Here is a 24540-nt window from a genome sequence, read left to right as displayed (position 1 = left end):
GAGCATGCCAGGCACTCCTGTCTTCCACTGCCTCCTGCAGCTTGGTCAAACTCATGTTGGTAGCTTCGAGAACACTGTCCAACCATCTCGTCCTCTGTCGTCCCCTTCTCCTTGTGCCCTCCATCTTTCCCAACACCAGGGTCTTTTCCAGGGAGTCTTCTCTTCTCATGAGGTGGCCAAAGTATTGGAGCCTCAGCTTCAGGATATGTCCTTCCAGTGAGCACTCAGGGCTGATTTCCTTAAGAATGGAAAGGTTTGATCTTCTTGCAGTCCATGGGACTCTCCAGAGTCTCCTCCAGCACCATAATTCAAAAGCATCAATTCTTCGGCGATCAGCCTTCTTTATGGTTCAGCTCTCCCTTCCATACACTACTGGGAAAACCATAGCTTTAACTATACGGACCTTTGTCGGCAAAGTGATGTCTCTGCTTTTTAAGATGCTGTCTAGGTTTGTCATTGCTTTTCTCCCAAGAAGCAGGAGTCTCTTAATTTTGTGACTGCTGTCACCATCTCCAGTGATCACAGAGCCCAAGAAAGTAAAATCTAGAACAGCACTGTAAATTAAACAAATTGCAAGTGGACACCGTCTACTCATACTTAGGTACGTACAGCTTTGAAAGGTAGGAAATATTTCTTGTTGCTATAACAGAATTTCAGTTAGTATGCAAACAAAATTTATTTAATTTATATCTATAATAACAATGTGAAATGAAACACTGATTGTTACCCCGTTTTTATTTCCTATAAAGAATAGTGATCTTTCCCAACATTCCAGACCATCTGTGTTGTCTTCATGGTTTTCTCTTTTTTCAACTTCCGCTTTAGCAATATCCCACAAGGTGTCACTAGCAAAGGAAAAATAAAAAAAGTCCTCATGTAAAACAACCTTCCAGTGAAGATGCTCTGCTCCCACACCACACACTTTACTCCATTTCTCGCTCACTGAAACTAATTGTGCCTTGTGATTTTAAGTCACGGGAAGCCTATCAGGTATAGTGGGCAAGCTAGTAATTTCCAGATTCTGTACTTACATGAGCTTCTTAGTACCAAGATTCCCATCCCCCCACCCCCATCTGCTATAACCATACATATTTGTCTGGATGCTTTATTCCTGCCTAATTGCACCCTACATTTAATGCAGTATCATATCATTTTAAACAGTTATGACTTATGCCTAAGAATCCTGGGGACTGAAGTTTATTAGCCGTGCTGAGAGTTGTTAGGAGACCCTCATTCTCCTCACTGAGCTACAATTCTCAGAGTGGTTTAACAATCAATCCCTCTTCCCAGGAAATTTTGTAGCACTCTCAACAAATCACAGCACCCTGAACAAGCTACAGTTATTTATTTTATGACGGGGCAGGGAACCTCTACCCCAGGTATAGGCAAACTCGGCCCTCCAGATGTTTTGGGAATACACTCCCATGATCCCTAGCTAACAGGGCCAGTGGTCAGGGATGATGGGAATTGTAGTCCCAAAACATCTGGAGGGCCGAGTTTACCTATGCCTGCTCTACCCTGTGAGCCAACCTGTACCCCCCGCCCCAGGCCATTCTGTCTGGTCCTCAGGATGCTCCTTGTGCCATGTCCCTTATTAGCTTCCCTCTGTGCTCTTGAGTACTTTTTGCCTAACTCGGAAGTTTCCTTGAACTGTGATGGTGCTTCTTGTTTAACTGGACTGAGCGACTGGGAGGGAGGGATATATAAACCTCTGGATTTTGTGCAGCTGGAACGGGAGCCCACAGTACAAAGAAACGAAGCGCGTTCGTTAACCCACTTCCCTATGTCTTTTACGCACAGCCCCAGGACGGTTCCTTACAAAGAATGCAGCGCTTGTGCTGGAAAGCACCCCCTATACCAGTTTTATAATGCCCCCCCGCCCCTTATCAGTGGAGTGGACAATAATTTTTTCCCCCATAAGAAACAAGCATACAATTAAATCACTGCTGAGCTGCACCCACCATTGAGAGTTTTGTAGAGATGGGGAGAGGGACAGGGAACTGTAGCTTGTTCAGGGTGTTAAAGGTAAAGGTAAAGGTAAAGGGACCCCTGACCATTAGGTCCAGTCATGACTGACTCTGGGGTTGCGGCGCTCATCTCGCTTTATTGGCCGAGGGAGCCGGCGTACAGCTTCCGGGTCATGTAGCCACCATGACTAAACCGCTTCAGGCAAACCAGAGCAGCGCACGGAAATGTCGTTTACCTTCCTGCCGGAGCGGTACCTATTTATCTACTTGCACTTTGAGGTGCTTTCAAACTGCTAGGTTGGCAGGAGCAGGGACCGAACAACGGGAGCTCACCCCATCGCGGGGATTCGAACCGCCGACCTTCTGATTGGCAAGTTCTAGGCTCTGGGGTTTAACCCACAGCGCCACCTGCATCCCGTTCAGGGTGTTAGGAGACCCCTAATTCCCCCCCCACACACACACAGAGCTACAATTCTTGGGAGTTCCCGGGGAAGAAGGAGTGATTGTTCAATGGGAACTGTAGCTCTGGTCCACAGGAGCCAGCTCCTAGATGCCGGCAACCCTTTGGCTCCCTGCCCCAATAAAATATTTAAGCACCCCCACCCCACGTCCATGGACGTTCAAATGGGGATTGTGCACTGTGTACTGTGATTGATAATAATAATAATAATAATAATACTGTATATTATTATTATTATTATTATTATTATTATTATTATTTATACCCCGCCCATCTGGCTGGGTTTCCTCAGCCACTCTGGGCAGCCTCCAGCAAAATACAATAATTCAGTATTATAATTCATAATAACATATGTGGGGCAGGGCTCACCTGGGCCCTCCCAATATTTTAACCAAGTTGCCCCCACCCCCGGCGCTCTGGTAGGTCTCCCAGCCGAACCACACTTCCCAGGTCTCTTTTGGGGCGCCCGTTTAAAGCGGAATAACAGCGCTTTGAAAGACATGGTGCGGATGTCGAGAGATAATGGCCCCGTCCTCCGGGAAAGCTGCAGGCGGCCTGTGGAAGTTGGGGGCCGGGACTCTGGGAGACAGCGAGCCCTGCCCTGCCCTCCTGAGGGAAAGCGGCCTGCAGGCCCGCCGGAGCCGCAGAGGCGGAGACAAGCCCTCCCCACACCGCCCCGCTCTTTACCTGGCCCCGGGCATCGCTGCCCCGCTGTCCCCGGAACGACGCGGCTGTCCTTAGGCCTCGGTGGACTCCGGTCGCCATAGAAACAGCGCCTTGCCCGGCGGCCTAGCGGGAAGGAGCATCATGGGAGTTGTAGTTCTTCGGGAGCAGGAACGCGCGGCGCTCCTTGCTTTCCGCTTGGTCCGCTTCCGAGGGTTTCTTTCTTTCTTTCCCCGCACTCTGCGAAACGGCTTCTTGCAAGGTCGATAGGGCGTTGTGCGTGTGCCAAAAAGTAATATGTGTGTAGAAACTAGGTAGTGTGAAAACGATTTTTCTTTTTTAGCTGCAGATTAGAATTGCAGTTTATTTTACGGGAAAGTTGCTCTTTAAATTTCGCCCACTTGCCGCACTCTGCGGATAGTTTCCCCTCTGCTTTTGTGTGGCTTTTTGCTACCCGAGTTAAAATGTTTAATTGGGGTAAGTGGTCATCGGAGAGGTGGCAGTCACCCCCGGAGACTTGTCAGATCTCTAGCCTTTAGTTCGTTGTTTCTGGTGGCTTTTGTATGATTTTATGCATTGGCTGCCGCCGTCATTTTTTAAGCGAGTCGCTCACGGCAGTGTACACGTGTGTGTGTGTACGTGAATAGACACGTATAGGTTTATGCAGTTAGAATTGACTCAGTTGCTTGCTGCTGCTTCCATGGGGCTCTTTTCATGTGACTGTTGTTGGAATATTTCTCTCTTTCTCTCTCTCTCTCTCACACACACACACAAACGTGTGGACTGCAACAGCAGGGAGGGCGGGGTTTCGGACTGTAAAGTACGAGACCTTTTCAGATTAATTGAATTCTGCAATCATAAAATACTACAGATTTCCTTGACAATGCCTTTATTTGCTAGGTGGTTTACATTCATATAAAAAATACCTTATGCAATAAAAGCTAAATATCCACAAAATAAATACAAATACTCTTACACATAAATTAATGTTTTATAATTATTTTTTCGCTTTCAGTACCTGTTCTGTTCCAATATTTCTTTACTACACGTAATTCAACAAACCGCAGATATTTTTCAGCAATTCATTATTTGTGCATCACATAAATCGGAACCCATACAATTTAAACATCTCTACATAAATGGTTCTCCTGTACCCATCACTGATAAAGATCTCTCGATCTAGCTCTAGCTACATAAGAAAAAAATGTATGTGAGACTAGCTGTACAAGAATGTAGACAGAGATGCATGTGTATCCTACTGAAATCAATGCAGTAGACGGGCACAAGCAGATTGATCACGCCAATGTGCATCCAGTTGACGCTACTGATATCCAGTACATGGTATGCACACAGAAGCCAGCTTATGTGTGCAGATCTCCTTCGCTGGATCAGAGTGATTGAGGTCATGTATGATACAACAATTTCCTCCAATAATTTAAAACTGAACCATAAGGGGGTTGCTACTAACATACACTGAGAGAAGCAACAAACATGATGACTAATGTAGAATTTTATATGTATGATAAAAACCATGAATATACATAGGTATTTTAAAATTAAATATAACATGGTTTCTGACGTGTCATTTTCATTTTCCAGATTTAAAAAAATGACACAGTGGTGGCAGGCTACATCTGAAAATGCTCTAACCTTTCTACCACTTTTAGCAACTTAACTAGCATCTCGTAGTTTGCAGTTACTAAATAAAACTTTCAGTTTATTTCACAGATTGAAGAGCCTGCAGATGCGGGCGCATACCTATTTTAACCTCAACCCTTCCATAAAAATATAGAACGGTTAGCTGTAAAATTATTTACTTCGTACAAGTATAGTAACTGGGTATTTTTTAACGGGGGTGGGGCTAAGAAATATGAGTGCCTTCTCTGCCCCCACCCCCTTTAGCTTACATTGCTTGTAACGAACAAGTGAGAACGTGAACAGGGAGGTTAACGGTACAGACTTGTGCGTAACTATTCCCAAGTTGTGTGTATTAGATGGCAGGCTGGATCTGCAATTACAGGGGAGTTGTAGACTACCCACAGAGGTACATTAGTTAGGCCTGGCTCTCTTTAAGTTGGCTGAAGCTTTTTTATTGTTGTTAGTACCTATTACATTGCCTGATCCTGTCCATATTGTAAAGGATGTATAAGACATTCTTTTAAGAAGAAAATACCTCATCCACGACCCTTTAAAAAGATGTCCTTCAGCTCATTTAAAGGCAGAGACTTCATATAAACATTTAATAAAAAGTTCATATTCACTAATTCTAGTTATCAAAGGAAATTATAAATATTGCCTGAATGATAGATTACTCTGACCATATAAATCAGTGATTTAAAGCACCAATGATTATGCTTTTCTTTGCCAAATACTACAAACTGACCAGACAGATGTGTCTTTTGTTTAAACAACAGTATTGCTCATACACAGCTAAATAAAAGTAAGGTTGAGTTCACGCACATATACCCATCACTTGAGTGCAGCATCAAATGATAATCTGCATGTGTACAATAATGCTAATACTCTGCATCAGCTCAAACACAACTCATATTCTACAGTGATTACAAGTATTGTACATAAATAAATCAAAGGTTGCTTTGATTCCAATTTAAACTTCCAATTTAAGAGACTAGATTTACAGTACAGTCGTACCTTGGATCCCGAACGCCTTGTTACTCGGATGTTTTGGCTCCCAAATGCTGCAAACCCAGAAGTGAGTATTCTGGTTTGTGAACGTTCTTTGGAACCCGAATGACTGATGGGGCTTCCATGGCTTCCGAATGAAGCTCCTGTAGCCAATCAGAAGCCGCACTCTGGTTTCTGAACGTTTTGGAAGTCAAACGGACTTCCAGAATGGATTCCGTTCGACTTCCAAGGTACGACTGTACAAGATAAGGAGAGCTGATGGAAAAGGTAAAGAAGGGAGATCTACCTGAAAATAGAGACTAGATATCAGGCTTTTTAAACACTAAGCAAATTTTCAAGTTGAGCAGTGTCACTTAGACCCAATTCACATGTAAAAGCACATTACTACATACCTCAGCATTTAATTACTTATCATTCAATGACTTTCAGCTGGAGTGTGAAATCTACTGTTCCTTACATATAATAGAGATGAAAGTTAAAAAATACTTTTTTTAATGTCAAAGAATTGCCCTCACACTAGGCAGTCTGAATTATCCTTTGTTCTCTTGGTACATTCTGGCCCCAAAGCACATCATTCAGATTCAACATGCTACCACTCTCCTCCTTGAAACTGGTATTTGTTAGCAGAACTCCTACAATTGCAGTTTTAAGAGCAAATGTCATTAAAAAAAGAAATACCTTTCACAAATCTAATGCCTATGGAATGTTTTTTTGGAATGCTTTGATTGGAACAATATTAGCCCCAAACAGTAGCTGTTGTCATCTGATACATTATCCTTCCAAAATTGACACACAGCTTAATTAGAAGTTTGCTTTAGATGTTTTAATTCCAGGAACAAGTTAGGAAAACCAAAAAGGACCACAAAGAAGTGGAGAAAGGGCAGGGCGTGTATGAAACTATTGGTATTCAAAGCATTGCACTTCTAACTACTAATTATTAACCAGGTTCACAGTGTTTCTTCTGCCTATCCAGGCAGACGAATATAAAGAACATGCATGTGTCCATATGTTTGGTTTTCGTAATACTTTGGGTGCCTCTGGAGTAATTGAGAAAAAGGAGGTCACACATGGGAGCAGAATTGGCTCATGGTAAGCATCACTAGTATTTCATCCAACTTCAATCAGACATTCCTTTTCCAATGTAGTACCCAAAATACATAAACATTCAGCCAGTATGCATTTTCACAGGCACATGATCTTTTCATAACAAGGTAGGTCCTTTGGTTGGTCTGTTCTTCAACATAAATGGATGACACCCTATGTCTTTAGTTTTCTGTCTTTCTGCCTGTGGAGACACCGTCGCTGGAGCAGAAAGGTGGTGAGCAGCTCCCTTTTGCTGATGGAAATCGTTAATATAACTAGCGATGAGTAGCGTAATCTCAAGAATCTAAAAAAATTGAAATAGCAAAAATTAGAGATGTAGAAGACCATCTGCACATCTAAAATGTTTGCAACTCTAAGCAAACAGGGCTATAACCTACAGCATATTGAGAGGCTGAACTTAAGTGGTATTTCCAAACTAACGATATAAATGTCAACAGTGAGAAATGTTAGGTAGGAAGCTGTACAAATATAAGATGGGGAACACCTGGCTTATTAGTAGTACACGTGAAAAGGATCTAGGGGTCTTAGTGGACCACAAGTTTAACATAAGTCAACAGCGTGATGCAGCAACACCAAAAAAAAAAGCTAATGCTATTCTAGGCTGCATCAACAGAAGTATAGATCAAGGGAACTAATGGTACCACTCCTTTCTGCCTTGGTCAGACCACATCTGGAATACTGTGTCTAGTTCTAGCGCCACAATTTAAGAAGGATATTGACAAGCAGGAATGTGCGCGCAGGAGGGCAACCAAGATGATCAAGGGTCTGGAAACTAAGCCTTATGAGAAACTATTGAAGGAGCTGAGTATGTTTAGCCTGAAAAAGAGGATACTGAGAGAAGATAGATAGCCATCTTCAAGCTTGTTTCCTCCTACTCTGGAGGTTAGGACTCGAACCAACGGCTTCAAGTTACAAGAAAGAAGATTCTGACTAAATATCAGGAAGAATTTTCTGACAGTAAGAGCTGTTCAACAGTGAAATGGACCTACTCAGGAGGTTGCAGACTCTCCTTCATTGGAGGTTTTTAAGCAAAGGTTAAAAATCCATCTGTCACAGGTGCTTTAGTTGAGACTCCTGCATTGCAGAAGGCTGGACTAAATGACACTTGGGGTAGCTTCCAACTCTGCAATTCTCTGATTCTATATGCAAGATAACAAAGGACCAATTAACATACCAACCTTTGGTTTGGCCATAGCAAACAAGAACTTTTCAGTTTGCTTTTCTTGTGTGTGCACATTGTTGACCACCAGCATGAAGTCATCTTGATATCCTCCAAATGTCATTAGGTTCTTATATAAATATGTCACTATTAACCTCTTGAAAAACAGAAGAAAAAAACAAAAGTTTCATGCAAGCAGGAAAAAGAGCAAAAATAGATTTTTACAGTTTGAATATAATTCCTTCATTACAAAATCTGATGAAAATATGCTAATTAATAATTATAAATGTCTTTTTAAAAGATTCTAGTGGATGGCACCATATGTAGGCATATCTACTCAGAAGAAAGTCTGGTTGTGTTCAGTGTGCTTACGGTTAGCTAAGTTTGCAAGAATTGCAGCCGACATCTTTCCATTACATGACCAACACCATATATGCCCCAATAAGCTATTTTGTGGCAGGCTCACTGCATACTGTGGCTACACATGCCCACCATGACCTTTCTTGGTCCTCACCATTCCTTGGTACTCCTTCTGCATTGCCATTTTAAGCCCGAAAGAAGCAATAGCCAACAAGAGGCTTCTTTCAAGCCTAACTCTAGTGGAGGGAGGTTTTTGGGGGGTGGGGTGGGGTGGGCGTCACAACTGCAAAGGGAAGGCTCAACTGCCCTCTCTTCAACTGCAACACACGCCCTGCTGAAAAAGACTTTCTGCTGCAATCAGGCTTGAAAGAAGCCTTGTACAGTGGTACCTCGGATTACAGATGCTTCAGGTTACAGATGCTTCAGGTTACAGACTCCGCTAACCCAGAAATAGTACCTCGGGTTAAGAAGTTTGCTTCAGGATGAGAACAGAAATTGGGTGGCGGGAGGCCCCATTAGCTAAAGTGGTGCTTCAGGTTAAGAACAGTTTCAGGTTAAGAACGCACCTCCAGAACAAATTAGGTTCTTAACCCGAGGTACCACTGCACTGGAGGCAATAGAATGTTTTGTATTTTGTTTCCAAACCTAATTGCAACAGGGGATGCTTTTTTTTGCGGGGTGGTGGTGGTCACAGTTGATGAGGGGAGAGCTAACCCCGCCCTCTTCCCAGCTGTTGGCCCAAATTCCCCCCCTGCCCCACTGCAATGAATGCCTCAGAAAATTGGTTCCAACAATTTGCCTTCTTTCAATCCTAATTGTTGCAGGTGGGTAAACCCCCACAACTATTTTGTTCTTAAAGCCTAGCCTGTGTAGTGGTGGTTGCAATGAGTGTGTGTGGTACCCACAATGGTTTCCATAGTCTCCAACTGAGTCTCAATAGGTTGGCAACCCATGCCCTACATCATATTTATTTATTTAAATCTGGTACCTACCCTTCACTGCAGAATCCCAGGTAGGGTGCATATAGTCAATAAAACATACAAAACAATATTAAAATATCACTTTAAAGCAGAATTAAAACACAAAAGATGACTACAGTGAAGAAGCTAGAGCGGTGGTGGTGGGGGGGGAGAAACAATCTAATCTAAAATAATTCATGTGCTCCCAAAAGCCTGGGTGAAGAAGTAGATCTTTACTAAGCAGCAAATAAAATACCATCAAGGCACCAGGCGCACCTAAGATAGTCAGTTCCATATCTGGGAGGCACTGTAGAGAAAGCATTCCCATCTGCCACTATCCCTTGCGCATCAAAGGGTGGCAGTACTGCAAGCAGGGCCTCCCCTGATGATCTTAAATTTTAGGCAAGTGTACATGGGAGAAAATGCTCCATCAGATATTGAAATGATACGGGCTTTGCACAGTAACATACACCTTAAACTGAGCTTGGAAACAAACTGATAACCAGTGCATGCCTTGGAGGGCAGGTGTAATAGATGTTCTGCTAATACTGCTGTTTAGCACCCTGCTCACTGAACTGTGCACCAGTTGTAACTTCTGTGCAGCTTTCAAAGGCAGCTCTATGTAGAACACCACCTGAAGGTTACCAGCACATGGCTCATTAGCCCAACTATTTCTATCCAGAATATTTATCTTCATATAGACATGTATATGGGGACGCGGGTGCCGCTGTGGTCTAAACCACTGAGCCTAGGGCTTGCCGATCAGAAGGTTGGCGGTTTGAATTCCCATGACGGGGTGAACTCCCGTTGCTCGGTCCCAGCTCCTGCCAACTTCGCAGTTCAAAAGCATGTCAAAGAGCAAGTAGATAAATAGGTACTGCTCTCGCGGGAAGGTAAACGGCGTTTCCGTGAACTGCTCTGGTTTTGCCAGAAGCGGCTTAGTCATGCTGGCCACATAACCTGGAAAAACTGTCTGCAGACTAATGTCGGCTCCCTTGGCCAGTAAAGCAAAATGAGTGCTGAAACCCCAGAGTCGTTCGCAACTGGACTTAACTGTCAGGGGTCCTTTATCTTTTTTTTGACATGTATATATTAATGCATGATTGTGTGTGTTCGTGTGCATGTAGTAATACTGGGAAAATAAAAACAAACGCAGAGACGGACTAAAATTAGCACATATTTTCTTCCAATGGCAGCCCCTCTCATAGGGAGCAGCTTCAAAGGAACCCTTCCTTTCAGAATACTTTTTTGGGTAAATGCCACTGTAAGGTATGGACACAAAAGTTCCCACACATAAACACCGCACATGGCACTTATGAGCATAATTTCACATTAGTACTTATTAAAATGCAAACCTTTAAGCAATTCCTTTAATAGTTAGCTGCTTAGTCTGTTAGTTCAGATTCTAAGTGCACGGGACATATTAACCCATTGCACAAGTTTGTTAAAGATTAATGGAGAGAGACTGTATTGGTTAACATGGCTCACAGATTTTGTATTACCCCTTTCTTTCAACTATCTTCCCTTACCATAGAGCTGTATTCAAGAATGTTTATGCCATCTTCATAAACAGCAAGCCATACCAAAGAACTCTCCAATGTTGATATTATCAGAGGCTAGAAAGAAGATATACTGAAATTAGCTACAACTACGAACTGAATAAAAGTGAACTATTTGATGCACTGCTTTAAATTACTGAGGTAGAGGATAGTCAGATACGAGAAAAAGAGAAGCGACTGAAGGCAAGCAATAGAAGTATTTTTGCATTTCTGAGGTGACAGAGAAAAATGATATCATTATTATATAGTTCTATTTCTGTGTGAACATTACACTTGCTAACACTGAATTGCATTTAAAAGCATAGGTCCCAATAACCAATGCTTTCCACATCTCTCCATTTGAAGAACTATACATTTATTCATACTCTATGCTTCCTAATGAATTCCTGATCCATAAGAGGACCTCTCCTCTTATTCCATGACTGCTAAGTTCATGCAGGAGCCTTTGCTGACAGTGGCGTAGCGTGGGGGGTGCAGGGGGGGCAGGCCGCACCGGGTGCAACATCTGGGGTTAGGGCAAATCCATGGGTTAGGGGGCGCAAATCCACGGGTTAGGGGGCGCAAATCCACGGGTTAGGGGGCGCAAATTACTTGCCTTGCCCCGGGTGCTGACAACCCACGCTACGCCACTGTTTGCTGAGGTACTTTGTCAAAAGCTTTTTGAAAGTCCAAGTACAAGGATTGCTTCTTTATATCTACTTATTGACAGTACTTGCACTTGCAGAAGCTGAACTGTCTCTATTTCAGCAAGGCTTGTTATTCTATATGCTTGGTTATTTTAGCTTTAACAATACTTTCCACTAATCTTCCCAGGATAAACTTTAAGTTAATTGGCCTATAATTTCCAGGAACAACCCCCACCCCCCAGAAACCACATAGCCTTGTCCTCCATGAATTCGTTTTTGTTTTACCTCCACTGTCAGAGGCAGCATAGCTCTGAATACTGGTTGCTGGGAATTGCAGGTGGATGGATTTCTGTTGTGCTAATCTGGTTGGCCACTGATCCAGCAGGTTTGTCTTAAGTGGGAGTGGGACAAATCTAGAAGGCCTCATGCACCAACTTCTCTGCTACTTACAAGTTTAACTCAGGGTAGACTCATTAAAATTAAGGGATGTGGGTCAATTAGGTGCATGGGTCTCCTTATGCATACAGGATTGCAGTCATGCTGCAATCCTGCCCACTAGGGTGGGGAACTAGTGCCCCCCCCCGATGGACTACGACTCCCATCATCCCTAGCCACTGGCAATACTGACTGGGACTGATGGGAATTGGAGTCCAAAGACATCAGGAGGACCCAGGTATACACACTTATCTGTGTGGCCCTGCCTGCATAATTGATAGAAAGAAAGAAAGAAAGAAAGAAAGAAAGAAAGAAAGAAAGTCTTACTTTTGCTGCAAATAATTTGGCACCAAAGAAAGGCCACTTTCGAGCAACAGCAAGGTAAATGCGCACACAGTCTGCAGCACTGTGACCACGGAGAGCCATCCATTTTGTTGACAGTCGCTGACAAAGCTGTCTATTGACATTAAGCATAAGGATGTTTAAGTCATAAGTAGCAGGGAGAGGAAGAAGCAAAACAGCATTTCAAATCAAAATCCAACATGTGATAATTAAGTATTCTGATCTCTCTTTGCTATCTCAGTCTACAAATTAAAATTGGCCTCTTAAGAAATGGGATAATAAAATGGGCCACCTGAAAATAGTGCTCCATTCCTTTCTCTCTCTTCCCAAAGCACAGGCCTACTCTAAGTCTGCTGGTGGAGTTTTAAATTTCAGTAAAATTTGCACTTTTGTTTGGGCAAGGAATGGTGTAATGGCAGGAGACCATTTCTAAATAACTGGAGAATAGGGATATGGGGCCAGGAAAATGATTACAGGTCACAAGGCTAGGGCAGTTAATCCGAGAACATGCTTTGGCAGACAATAGCATCATTTCTTTTGAAGGTGTTTATACTGCCCATCATTCAGAGATCTGTGGTTGTTTTGCAATAAGTAAGACAATAAATTTAATTAAATAATAACACAAAAAATGATAAAGACTAAAAACTGCACTTTCCCTATTCAGTTTTTTTAAATTGGGGGGGAGGGGAGTAAAGCCTTTAGCAGCATACCTCAATTGTTCTTCTAAACATCCATCCCTATATCTTTTGGGGTAAAACTTTTCCACAACTTGCTTTAAAGTTTGATTAGATTTTGACTGAGAAGTGATTTGCCCTGTTGGAGTTGAGAAAGGTCGTTCAAAGTCCCCAATCTCCACCTAGTAGATATGCAAAGAAATAGGTAAGATTGTTTTTACATACATATTTCCGCACTTCAATGTTATTTCAGTATCTACAGTCTAATATGTAATTCTCAAGTACCTGCCAATTATATTAAATTTATTGAATAAATAATAAATACAAGAATCTATGAGCTATCTCATATTTAATAGCTGAACTGTGAGTATTAATGGGACACACACAGAGAAAAAAATTGCACGGAAGAGTCTAACATAGTCTTCACCCAGCTAGTACCCTCCAAATTTTTTGGACTACAAGTCCCACCATCCCTTGCCAGCAAAGGATCCAGGTATTCCTTCAAACCCCCCCCCCCTTCATCCTGAATTGAAGATTAAATCCAGTTTGTGCCCTGCCGTATGAGTTGGTTGATAGACAACTTGTGACAGCCCCATGGTTGCCATGGAGGGCATGAAATCCAAAGCTAGACCAGTCAAAGCAACCTTGGTCTGAAGCCACTCAGAAACACCACCCTGGTGTTCTCCAACACTATGTTCAATATTACCTCCAACATCTAGGTCAGGGAGACCATTAGGCAACAGGGTAAACCAACAGCACCCACCATCTGTCCTGCTGGCCCAACAACAGTTAAAAGGCCCACTCCAAGACACAAAGGGTTTTCTGGCAAACTGATTGCATGTCATATGGACCACAGGGACAGCCAACCTTGGTTGATGCTGCACCGAGTACCTGAAGGTGGGCAGAGGTCAGTCAAATCTACTTCTCCCAATTCACGCTCCCCCCACTCCCAGTCTTGGTTATATAAGGCAAGTCAGCTTTGTTGGACTTTGACTGGGCAGACTTGGGTTCTAATACAATTCAGTCAGGAAATTCACTGGGTGACCTTAGGCCAGTCACACAATTTTGGCCTACCTCACAGGGTTGTTGTAAATAAAAAAAACAGAATAATTCCATGTATGCTGAAGTCCCAAGATACAAAATGTTATTGTTAGATTTATCTGCTATTTCATATCCCAAAAGAAATGTGTGGAGGGTACTTTTAAATTACAAATCTGGTCAACCACAAATGATCCTTACCTGTGCCATAAGTGCTGCCAGTTCTAGTGCCAGCTCTTTGTTTACAGGGAAAAGCCCATTTACAATCTGATCGTTTGTCTGATACATCAACAGCAGCTTTTCCCTTTCTGTCTCCCCACGTATTTGAACTGAAAAATACAGCCTACAAAAAGAGAGAGTGACAAACTACAAATTGAACAAATTGAAACTACAAACTACAATTGAAAATTTCACGAGTCTACCCAAGTAACTAAGTGAAAAGGTACTAGTATTACAGATGCCACATAATACTCATTCCGCATGTGTAAGAACTCAATCATTTAGTGTAGCAGCACCTGTACTTTGGAACTCCCTGCCTACTGATACCAAGCAGGCACCTTCACTGTACTCTTTTTCACACCTGCTTAAAAACATTCTTGTTTAGACAAGCCTACCCAGATGCGTGGGACATGGGTGGCACTGTGGTCTAAACCACTGAGGCTTGGGCTTGCCGATCAAAAGGTCGGTGGTTTGAATCTCTGCGACATGGTGAGCTCCTGTTGCTTAGTCCCAGCTCCTGCCAACCTAGCAGTTCGAAAGCACGCCCCAAAAGTGCAAGTAGATTAATAGGTACCGCTCTGGCGGGAAGGTAAACGGCGTTTTCGTGCTCTGCTCTGGTGTCAGTGTTCCGTTGCGCTAGAAGCGGCTTAGTCATGCTGGCCACATGACCCGGAAAAACTGTCTGTGGACAAACACCGGCTCCCTTGGCCTGTAAAGCGAGATGAGAGCCGCAACCCCAGAGACATCTGTGACTGGACTTAACTGTCAGGGGTCCCTTTACCTTTTACCCAGATGCTTAGAGAGTGGAGGTAATTTTAATATGTTTTAGTATTTTAATTTTTGTATGTTTTAAAGTATGGAGATTTTTTCTTCAATTTTATTATTTTATCTTTTTGTAAACTGCTTTAAGGTTTTTTCTTTTTACAATTAAGCAGTGTATAATTTTTATGAAATAAAATTCACAATCAGTTCTAGTAAGGACTTGAAATTGTGCTATTGAATGGTCAGATAATGTGAAAGCTAATGATGCTCTGTATAAATACCTGGAGGAATAATTACCAGCTTTAAACAGATTATTCATTTATGTAGGCCAATGAAATTAACATCCTCTTTAACGCTAAACTGACAATAACCCTGCTGAAACATCTGTACCTTGATAGGAATTGGTCCATTATCATCTGGATGGCCACAGGTTCCCCATTCCTGGCTCATGGGCTTAACTTCTTATTAAACTATTAATTCACATGATGACTTCTTGAGCCCTGGCACTGAATTCAGTTATGGGAGCTCATCTCTGGCTGCAAATAGACTATAAAAATATCTAAGAGCAATGACTCCGAGAGACACGTTTGTATTACATACCTGTTTTTGTAAGTCAGTCTCACTGTTCTTGTGCCTTCACATTTCCCAGGCTGCTGCTCTTTAGATGCCTGCTCCCATCGAGAAATAATGTCACAGATCTACAAGGAAAACCACAAGGCAGAACACAGTTATGGCAAAATACGCCCAAACAGAATTTGTACACTTTAGTTAGTATTGATTTTACAGCAATAATCACTAAAAGACCTAAGTTGTAATTCCATGCAAACTTTTCTGGGGGTGAACCCCATTTAACTTAGTGGGATATGAGAAAGCCTAGGGACATCTGACCTGGAGCTATCACTGAAATCAATGTGACATGACCATTTTGCTACCATGATAATGGAAAACATTGTGCATGACAAGTATGCCATACTTGTCTGCTGTAGGGCTTATCCCATAAATTTGTGTTAAATATTTGTGGAAAATATTGACATCAACAGAGTGTCCTCTGTGTGGATAGTGGTGTAGAACTTTCCCCACTTCCTGTTTAGCAATACACCACAAACCCATATGGGAAACTGTTATAACACCATTCCCATGTATCACAAAGTCACCAAAAATATTCCCATAAATCCTTTTCAAGTCCCCCCTGTCTTCCCACAGCTATCTTTAATGAGCTTTCTAAAACTACCATTTGTGCTTAAAACAATCAAGCATTTGTTTGCTTCCCCGCCCCGGTCAATGTGCGCCAAGAAAAATGAAACACACTTAAATAAGGAAAATGTTTTCTTTTGCAAGTCAAAGGTAATTTTGACTGTGAGCTCATTAAAGGGATTGTTTACCTTGATGCTTCCTTGAAGACAGTGTTCTACATCTTTGCCAGAAGGATCATCAGTAAACAAAGCAAAACCCGACTGGGCTGGTTTTCTCATTCCTGTGTCTTGATTGAGTGTGTTTAAAAATTCTTCCACTGTGGTAGAAGCATCAAAGCCAACAACCTAGACAAAACAAGTGAAACAAGTTCTCACAAAGCTTAGATATTGAAGAAGCAAGTGCCGTGGTGAAAATCTTGGTACATACAGAAGGTTGTATCCAAAGATGCTCTTCCATTTACAGAATGTATCCCGTGGAAGGGAAGTTTCAGATCTAAACCATACATTTTTTAAAGAAAAGCACAAACGATTTATCCAATGGATAAAAAATATCAATCTGTTTGTTGACGAGGAAGAAAATAGAGCCACAGTATCTTTAAATATTTCTGACAGCACAACCAATACTCCATCATTTTACGGTTCACGCCTACCTGGTATATGCCATTCATGAAATGCACTGGAATACTAAAAGGTAAGGAATGATGGTAGGGATTTCTTAGAAGTGTAGAAAGAATTTCCATTCTTGATGGTCTGGCTTCCCTGTCACCATTCTGTTGTGTCCTTTCTACACATCGTTGACAGTAAATTGCGTATTTTCCAAATTCAGTTCTGTGAACACAAAACAAGGCTTCAAAACAAACTGAAAACAGCAGGGATTTCAACAGATTATTTTAACATATAATGGTTAAACAATATGTTCAAGAATGTTTTTGACAAGTCACATGGCAGTCTATTCTGCTTCTTTCTTCCGATCCCCTACTAAGAATGGTTATATGAGTCGGACAGGGATCCAAACGTGAAACGTAGGATGATGTTGTGAATATGCACACCAACAACTGAGTTTTTGATTGAGATCATATTATAATGTCTTTTTCATAATTTCCTGGTCTTCTTTAACCTGGTCTTCTTTAACCAGGTGTGAGGGATCAGGTAAAATGCATGTGTGTCTACTAACTTTTATTCCAATATCACAGTTTCCAAAGTTGAAAAACTTGAAAAACAGAATGATAGTGTAATGCCAATGACCCCATTTCAATATTCAGTGGAGTTACAACTTTATAAATGGCCAAACCAAAGGCTTTATATTACTTGGGCAGGGAACTAACATGAAATATGTAAATTAACAGCAATACCAATGGAGCAAGGTCAATAATTAACATGAAAAAGAATTAACATCTGTAGAAGCAACAGTGCTGCATTTCTACAGCCATTAAATTATACTCGTTCATAACAGAAGGCAATCATTTAGCCTTTGATGGTCTGATTTTCCTGGAAGGTATACCTGGAATCTGCATTCTTCTTCAAGTGAAGTTTGATGAGCCAAAGGAATGGGTGCTGTGGAAGGAAGAGTCCAATGCAGAGTGCTAAAAGCTGCCAGGCCTGGGCAAGGAGAAAGATCAGCATCATAATCTGAAGTTTCTTTCAGAATCAAACAGCCTCCAAGCACAAGGAGGCTTATGAACATAGTGGACATTGAACAACCAGGAACGTAGGGCAAAGAAGATGCCCCATTTCTGAACCCACTCGTCTCTCTTATTCTGCTGCCCATTTTGCATTCCATGCCCTTCCCCTTCCTTTTCTGCCACCCGCCTTGTACAGAGACCACCCATGTTGTAATCTTCTGGATCGCCCTCCACCTGTTCACTGTAACCAAGAAGTTTTGGTACAAACTCATCAAAGTCAATCCCTCAGGACAGGTGTAAAAGTGTTCAGTACCTGCACTGGTCCCATCTGATTTGGGGGCTGCCGCCTTCTTGTCTGCTTAACCAACTGGCAACAGATTTCATTTTGAAGCTCTGGATGTGTGAGACAGACTTGTAAAGCACTTTGGGCCAAAGATACATGGTAGTCAATGGCAGGAGAGTCCACAGCAGCATTTATAAACAACTGGCAAGTCTGTAACAGAGAACAGGAAAAAATAATTTCCATTTTGCATTTTAAATTTAATTAAATCTAAATTTTTTGGGGGGGTTGCATATCAACTTAAACTGAATTACAAGGGTTTTAAAAAAACCAATTTAAACTTGAAAGAGCTTTGTCTTCATTGACAATGGGTGGCTGATGTACAGATATAGTAATCTGGAGGAGGGCAATCAGTTCTATGGAACCAACTGCTAGCTGGCTCCTCCCTTCCCAGAATTATCAGAATGTATGAAGCCACCTTGTACCAGATTAGACTATTTGTTCACTTAGCCCAGTGCTGTCTACTCTGAGTGGCTATGGCCTTCTATGGTCTTAGGCAAAGGTCTTTCACATGACCTGCTGTCTGATCTTTTAAGAGGCAATGCTAGGGACTGAATTTAGGACCTTCTGCATGCAAAGCACATGCTCTGCTTTACCACTGAGCCATGCTCTCTCCCATGTTTCCTTCACAAACCACCTCCCCAGTTCTATTGTGTAATTTATTTATATAACATCATGAAAGAGCTGTATTATGAATTTGAATATTTCCCTCTTCCTCACTCTCAGCCATTATTTGAAATTGTAGACTGCCTTTGGCACTTTGGAAGCAAGGTGGTTCATAAGTGTAGGAAGTTAGTCAAAGAAACACACATACACTGCTACGAGAGAGTAAAGGTAAAGGTAAAGGGACCTCTGACCATTAGGTCCAGTCGTGACCGACTCTGGGGTTGCGGCGCTCATCTCGCTTTATTGGCCGAGGGAGCCGGCATACAGCTTCCGGGTCGTGGCCAGCATGACTAAGCCGCTTCTGGCGAACCAGAGCAGCGCACAGAAATGCCGTTTACCTTCCCACCGGAGCGGTACCTATTTATCTACTTGCACTTTGACGTGCTTTCGAACTGCTAGGTTGGCAGGAGCTGGGACAGAGCAACGGCAGCTCACCCCGTTGCGGGGATTCGAACCGCCGACGATCTGATCAGCAATCCTATAGAAAACTATCAAAGCCAATGTCTGGGCACATTTAGGCATTTCTGCAAGGCTGGTTTTTGAAAGTCAATATTCAAATTCACAATCCTATGTGTGTTTACTCAGAAGTAAGTTTACTCAGAAGTGATGTTGCTTCTAATCAGGCTTACTTCCTATTAAATGTTTTTAGGTGTTTACCTAGAAGTCCCATTGAACTCATGGGAGTTACTGTCTGAGCAGTCATGAAAAAGGCTGCACTATAATATGCATTCTATACCATTTCAAATAAAATATACTAAAAAAAAAAATCATTCCCAACCACATAAAAAGTTACTTTTTTTTTACCTTAAATAATTTTAAAGCTTCTGTTTGCAATGCTTCAGATGGGAGGGTTGTAAGAGGAGATGTAATCCCATCTTTGCTGTGACAAAGTGCAGGGTGCCTCCAGATCTGGGAAGCTGGGACACAAAAAGAGACACAGTCATCTATTTAAAGTAATAACATTATTATTTAGAACTAGTCTTTTGCAGTTTCTTAAGAGAGACCTAACATGAAGTTGACAAGCTGATGGGTTCAGTCAGTCAACCAGCTACAAATCCACCTAACAGTTACGCCATTCACCCCACATTTTACTAGGTTCCTCGCAAGAATATCATGGGGGACTTTGTCAAAAGCTTTACTGAAATCAAGATATACTACGAGGCCTGCTGGACCACATTCAACCTCCAGGACTGAGGTTCCCCAACTCTGCTCTACAAGTTACAGATAGGTAGCCGTGTTGGTCTGCCATAGTCAAAACAAAAAAATTTTTTTCCTTCCAGTAGCACCTTAAAGACCAACTAAGTTAGTTCTTGGTATGAGCTTTCGTGTGCATGCACACTTCTTCAGATACACTGAAACAGAAGTTGCCAGATCCTTCTATATAGTGAGAAGGTGGGGAGGGGTATTACTCAGAAGGGTGGTGGGAATGGGTGATTGGCAGATAGCTGTGATGAGCCTGTTGACAACTCTTAACGACTGCAATAGGTCTTACAGGAAAAAGCAAGGGGTGAGAAGGTGAAAAATGGCTTTGTCATGTATAATGAGATAAGAATCCAATGTCTTTGTTCAGACCAGGTCTCTCCATGGTTTTAAGTTTGGTAATGAGTTGCAATTCAGCAGCTTCTCTTTCCAGTCTATTTCTGAAATTCCTTTGTAGTAATACAGCTACTTTGAGATCTTGTATAGAATGTCCTGGGAGATTGAAGTGTTCTCCTACTGGTTTCTCTGTCTTGTGATTCTTGATGTCCGATTTATGTCCGTTTATTCTTTGGCGTAAGGTTTGGCCTGTTTGTCCAATATAGAGAGCTGAAGGACACTGTTGGCATTTGATGGCATATACAATGTTAGACGATGAGCAATTAAATAGTCCCGAGATGGTATGTGTGATGTTGTTGGGGCCAGTAATGGTGTTATCCGGGTGTATGTGGCAGCAAAGTTGGCATCTGGGTTTATTGCAGGCTCTGGTGCCAGTGTCCGTGTTACGTCTGGTAGTAGTATTATTGTGGGTTAGGAGTTGTTTAAGATTGGGTGGCTGTCTGTAGGCAATGAAAGGTCTTCCTCCCAGAGCTTGAAAAAGAGAACTGTCATTGTCCAGGAGAGGTTGTAGATCTCTGATGATGCGTTGTACTGTTTTAACTTGGGAACTGTATGTGATGACTAGAGGTGTTCTGTTATTTTCTTTTTTGGGTCTGTCTTGCAGCAAGTTCTCTCTGGGTATCTGTCTGGCTCTGTTGATCTGTTGTCTAACTTCATCTGCTGGGTATTTTAGTTCTAAAAAGGTTTGCTGTAGATCTCTTAGGTGAGAGTCTCTGTCTGTAGAATTGGAACAGATACGGCTGTAACGTAGTGCCTGGCTATATACAATGGACTGTTTGGTATGTTTGGGATGGTAGCTAGAGGCATGTAGATATGTTTGTCGGTCAGTTGGTTTACGGTATAAGGTGGTGTCTATGCGTCCATCCTGTATTTTTATGGCAGTGTCCAAAAAAATGTATTTCTTGCATAGATTGATTCATTGTTAGGTTGATTGTGGGGTGAAAATCATTGAATTTCTGGTGGAAGGTGTCCAGGGTCTGTTGACCATGTGTCCAGATGATAAAAATATCGTCAATGTATCGCAGGTACAAGAGAGGTTTGAGTGGGTAGGAGTTTAGGAAACGTTGTTCTAAATCTGCCATGAAAATGTTGGCATACTGTGGGGCCATGCGGGTGCCCATTGCTGTGCCGCTGATCTGAAGGAACAGGTCATCACCGAATTTGAAGTTGTTGTGGGTAAGGACAAATTGGCAGAGTTTGGTGGCAAAGTCCGCTGTGGTTTTATCTGAAATAGTGTTCCTTATAGCTTGTAAACCATCGTTGTGTGGGATGTTGGTATACAGAGATTCCACATCCATAGTAGCTAGTATAGTGTTGTTGGGAAGATTATTTAAAGATTGTATTTTCCTCAGAAAATCTGCTCTACAAGAAAGTTAAGACAGACATACAAATTTAAAGGAGTGCCTGACTAACCCATCTTTGAGAAGAGATGGAGATGCCTGGCTCATGAGCTCATCCAAGGGCATGGCCCATGGTATGGTTACTTGAGACAGGGCCTTCTTTGTGGCAGCACCCAACTATGGAATTCCTTTGCTGGGAAAATGCAATTGTCCCCCTGTGCAGTTAAGTTTCAGTTCTCTGCTACAAACATATTTGTCTGCCTATGCTTTTGAAACATGTCCTGGGTCTTAACAGTATTATTGTCCAGCTGTATATTGTTATTATAGCTATGCTGTTTGAAAATATATTAAAATTATAATGTACAAGTGACATACTTTTTATTGTTTTGTTCACCACCCTGGGCTCCACTGAGAGGAAGGGAGTTATATAAACAAAACTATTCATCATCATCATCATCATCATCATCATCATCATCATCATCAACTTGGAAAAAGGAACAATTTCACATAAGGCAAGATGTGTGTGTACAAATATTTGTACAAATACTCCGGCATAATACCACATATGCTTTTACTAAATCTACATTTCCCCCTGTGCTCTTTCCTCAAAGCATTATGCAACCATTTTAAAAACACTATTTGAAAAAAGTAGCAACAATGCTTCCTAAATGTTATTTTATTTTTGAATGGGCAAACCCCCAAATGATGTACTTGATGATTTGAAATCCTACGTAGGAGGCTTCAGTGTGTACTGTTTCAAACTTCTAGGGGGCAGAAATATCACTGTATTTTTGTAAAATGTTAATAGGCCCCTGCTACACCACTCCTGTCTAGTAAAATCACAGTGCTAGTGACAGTGTCAAGAGTTTAAAGCTTTGATGGCTTAATTGAGACAAAGATTTTCTATCAAGTCTAACTATGACAGGTACGTTGAAGAGATATTTTTAATAAAATCAAATAGGTATATGTGCAAATCAAATGAAACAAGTTGAAAACATTCTACATATACCAAGTTTTCAGTTTGAAGAACTGGTCCATTGCACCTGATTTCCCCTTAACCAGGACTAGGGAACTTATTTTAGGGGGGATCCATGCTGGAGGTGGCTGAGGCCACCCCTTTTCTCTCTGTCTGCAACCCATTTTCTCCCCGAACCCTTCTTTGTCCAGCAGGTTGCTAGGGAAAAGACAGGTTGCTTGGAGAGGGTTTGTTACCCCATCTCCTCCATTTTCAGCGTTCCTCCCCTCCTGCTCTTCTCTCCCTCTGGGCTCGCCCATCTGTGTGAAATTAGACTGAGAGCCACAGGTTGCCCAACTCGTAGAATTATAGAATTGTAGAGTTGGAAGGGATCCTGAGGATTGTCTAGTCCACTCCCTGCAATGCAGGAATATGCAGCTGCCCCATACAGGATTCGAACATGCAACCTCATGCAATAGAGAAAGGACTGCTGGGGCAGCCTCTTCTACCTGGAAGAAAAAGTCCTATGTGAGCTTTTTGAAAACTACAAGATGGCATTGTATTTCCAATTTTTAAAAATGTCTGGAATAATAGCTTATTTTCTTCTTTGCCAAGTTTGGAACAACTATATAGTCATATAATATACGAACTAATTTGCAATAAAAGAAATTGACTTACTGGGTTCACCTTCGATATTTAACAACTTGCAGACAAGTTGTTCAAACTCTGTCCCAACATTTATATTTGTGCTTCCAGCAGCAACTGTCAAGTGATAGAGCCAAGTGTCCTAGAAAATAAAACATTTCATAAATTAGTTTTAGCTTTTATTTATTAATTACCTAGAACAGTCTGGTATAAGTAAAAACCACACCCTTGTAGATCAATCTACTCCCAAACATAAGTTTGGGTGGTATTCAACAAAGTTTTACTGAGAAGAGGCCCACTGAAATTAATGCAGTAGGTTTACTCTGAGTATAATTTAGTAGAATACCACATTTTGAATTTAAAAAACCGTTTTTGTTAAGTATAAAAACCCATTCTACATCCCAGCATAATCAAAATATTACTAAAATTCTCCAATTTGCTTTGCTTCCAGCATACACACCCACATGATGAATACCATATAGCTGTATAGCAATCTACAGACCATACAATAAATACTTAAACTGAAAGATGTCAATATTCCACACACACCCTCAGCTTCTGAGAGTAAAGGGGAACTAAAGAAGCCTGAGGCTCACTTCAGCGCCTCCTTGTAACACTCAATTAAGTTTTAGCATTATGTCTGAATCTGCACAGTGCCACTTACTTTTCCCTTTGATAAACATTATTCTATGTTCACTATTAAAAATTGACTAGACATTATAAACCATTTGCTACCTTCTCATGCTTGGATCCTATAAGAAGGTAAGTGGGACCTTGTTCTTTAGGGTGGATGACGATTGTATAGTGTGTTGATAACAGGCTACGGCCACTGGCCTCATAATCTTCATCTGAATCACAGGACCGGTCAACTTCTTCAACTTTAGCCTCCCAGAGTTTTATCTGGCCTAAAGGAAACTAGAAGCAAAGACATCAGGTAAGGTAAATGAGAAAAGCATACTGGTAGAAAAACTGACAAACATCATACTAAGTTGTGTGTGTATATGTGCATGTAGGGGATAGACCCAGTTTAGCATTCTTGTTGCCACTGTCCTAGCAATAATATACACACATTTCCTACCGACGAATGTTTCCTTCATCCAGAATTACAGGTTCAAGTTTTGTTTTCCAATAACAAATGCTGAATTTGTGAAATTACCCCTTTGTACCTACTCACACAGTCTCAAGAGAACTAAGAAATGACCTAGGACTT

General features: G+C 41.7%; 2 protein-coding genes across 4 annotated transcripts in view; both read right to left on the bottom strand.

Moving 5' to 3' along the window:
* LOC310758766 (ATP-binding cassette sub-family G member 8-like) overlaps positions 1-3313 on the bottom strand; it is a 71871-nt gene extending 68558 nt beyond the window's left edge. The window contains exons 1-2 of the mRNA XM_083605699.1: positions 3115-3313; positions 728-845 (exon numbers count right to left, since the gene is read on the bottom strand). Coding sequence (XP_083461825.1) covers positions 728-845; positions 3115-3128 — 132 coding nt within the window. The 5' untranslated portion in view covers positions 3129-3313. The remainder of the gene's footprint in view (positions 1-727; positions 846-3114) is intronic.
* Positions 3314-3962: 649 nt separating this feature from the next.
* PLEKHH2 (pleckstrin homology, MyTH4 and FERM domain containing H2) overlaps positions 3963-24540 on the bottom strand; it is a 62232-nt gene continuing 41654 nt past the window's right edge. For 2 of the 3 annotated variants that reach the window (XM_083604829.1, XM_083604830.1), the window contains exons 17-30: positions 24066-24245; positions 23364-23472; positions 19599-19711; positions 18102-18281; positions 17668-17765; positions 16817-16994; positions 16356-16511; positions 15574-15671; positions 14194-14335; positions 12991-13136; positions 12266-12395; positions 10848-10934; positions 8019-8156; positions 3963-7123 (exon numbers count right to left, since the gene is read on the bottom strand). In XM_083604829.1, coding sequence (XP_083460955.1) covers positions 6938-7123; positions 8019-8156; positions 10848-10934; positions 12266-12395; positions 12991-13136; positions 14194-14335; positions 15574-15671; positions 16356-16511; positions 16817-16994; positions 17668-17765; positions 18102-18281; positions 19599-19711; positions 23364-23472; positions 24066-24245 — 1941 coding nt within the window. In that variant the 3' untranslated portion in view covers positions 3963-6937. Of the gene's footprint in view, positions 7124-8018; positions 8734-8962; positions 10935-12265; positions 12396-12990; positions 13137-14193; positions 14336-15573; positions 15672-16355; positions 16512-16816; positions 16995-17667; positions 17766-18101; positions 18282-19598; positions 19712-23363; positions 23473-24065; positions 24246-24540 lie in introns of all 3 variants that reach the window. The other variant, XR_014545799.1, reaches the window with a different exon arrangement.

This window comes from Podarcis filfolensis, assembly GCF_964270895.1.
Source record: "Podarcis filfolensis genome assembly, chromosome: 3".
In the NCBI taxonomy this organism is placed as follows: Eukaryota; Metazoa; Chordata; class Lepidosauria; order Squamata; family Lacertidae; genus Podarcis; species Podarcis filfolensis.
Note: the sequence above shows the minus strand (reverse complement) of the source record. Positions and strands in the feature narration are given on the sequence as shown.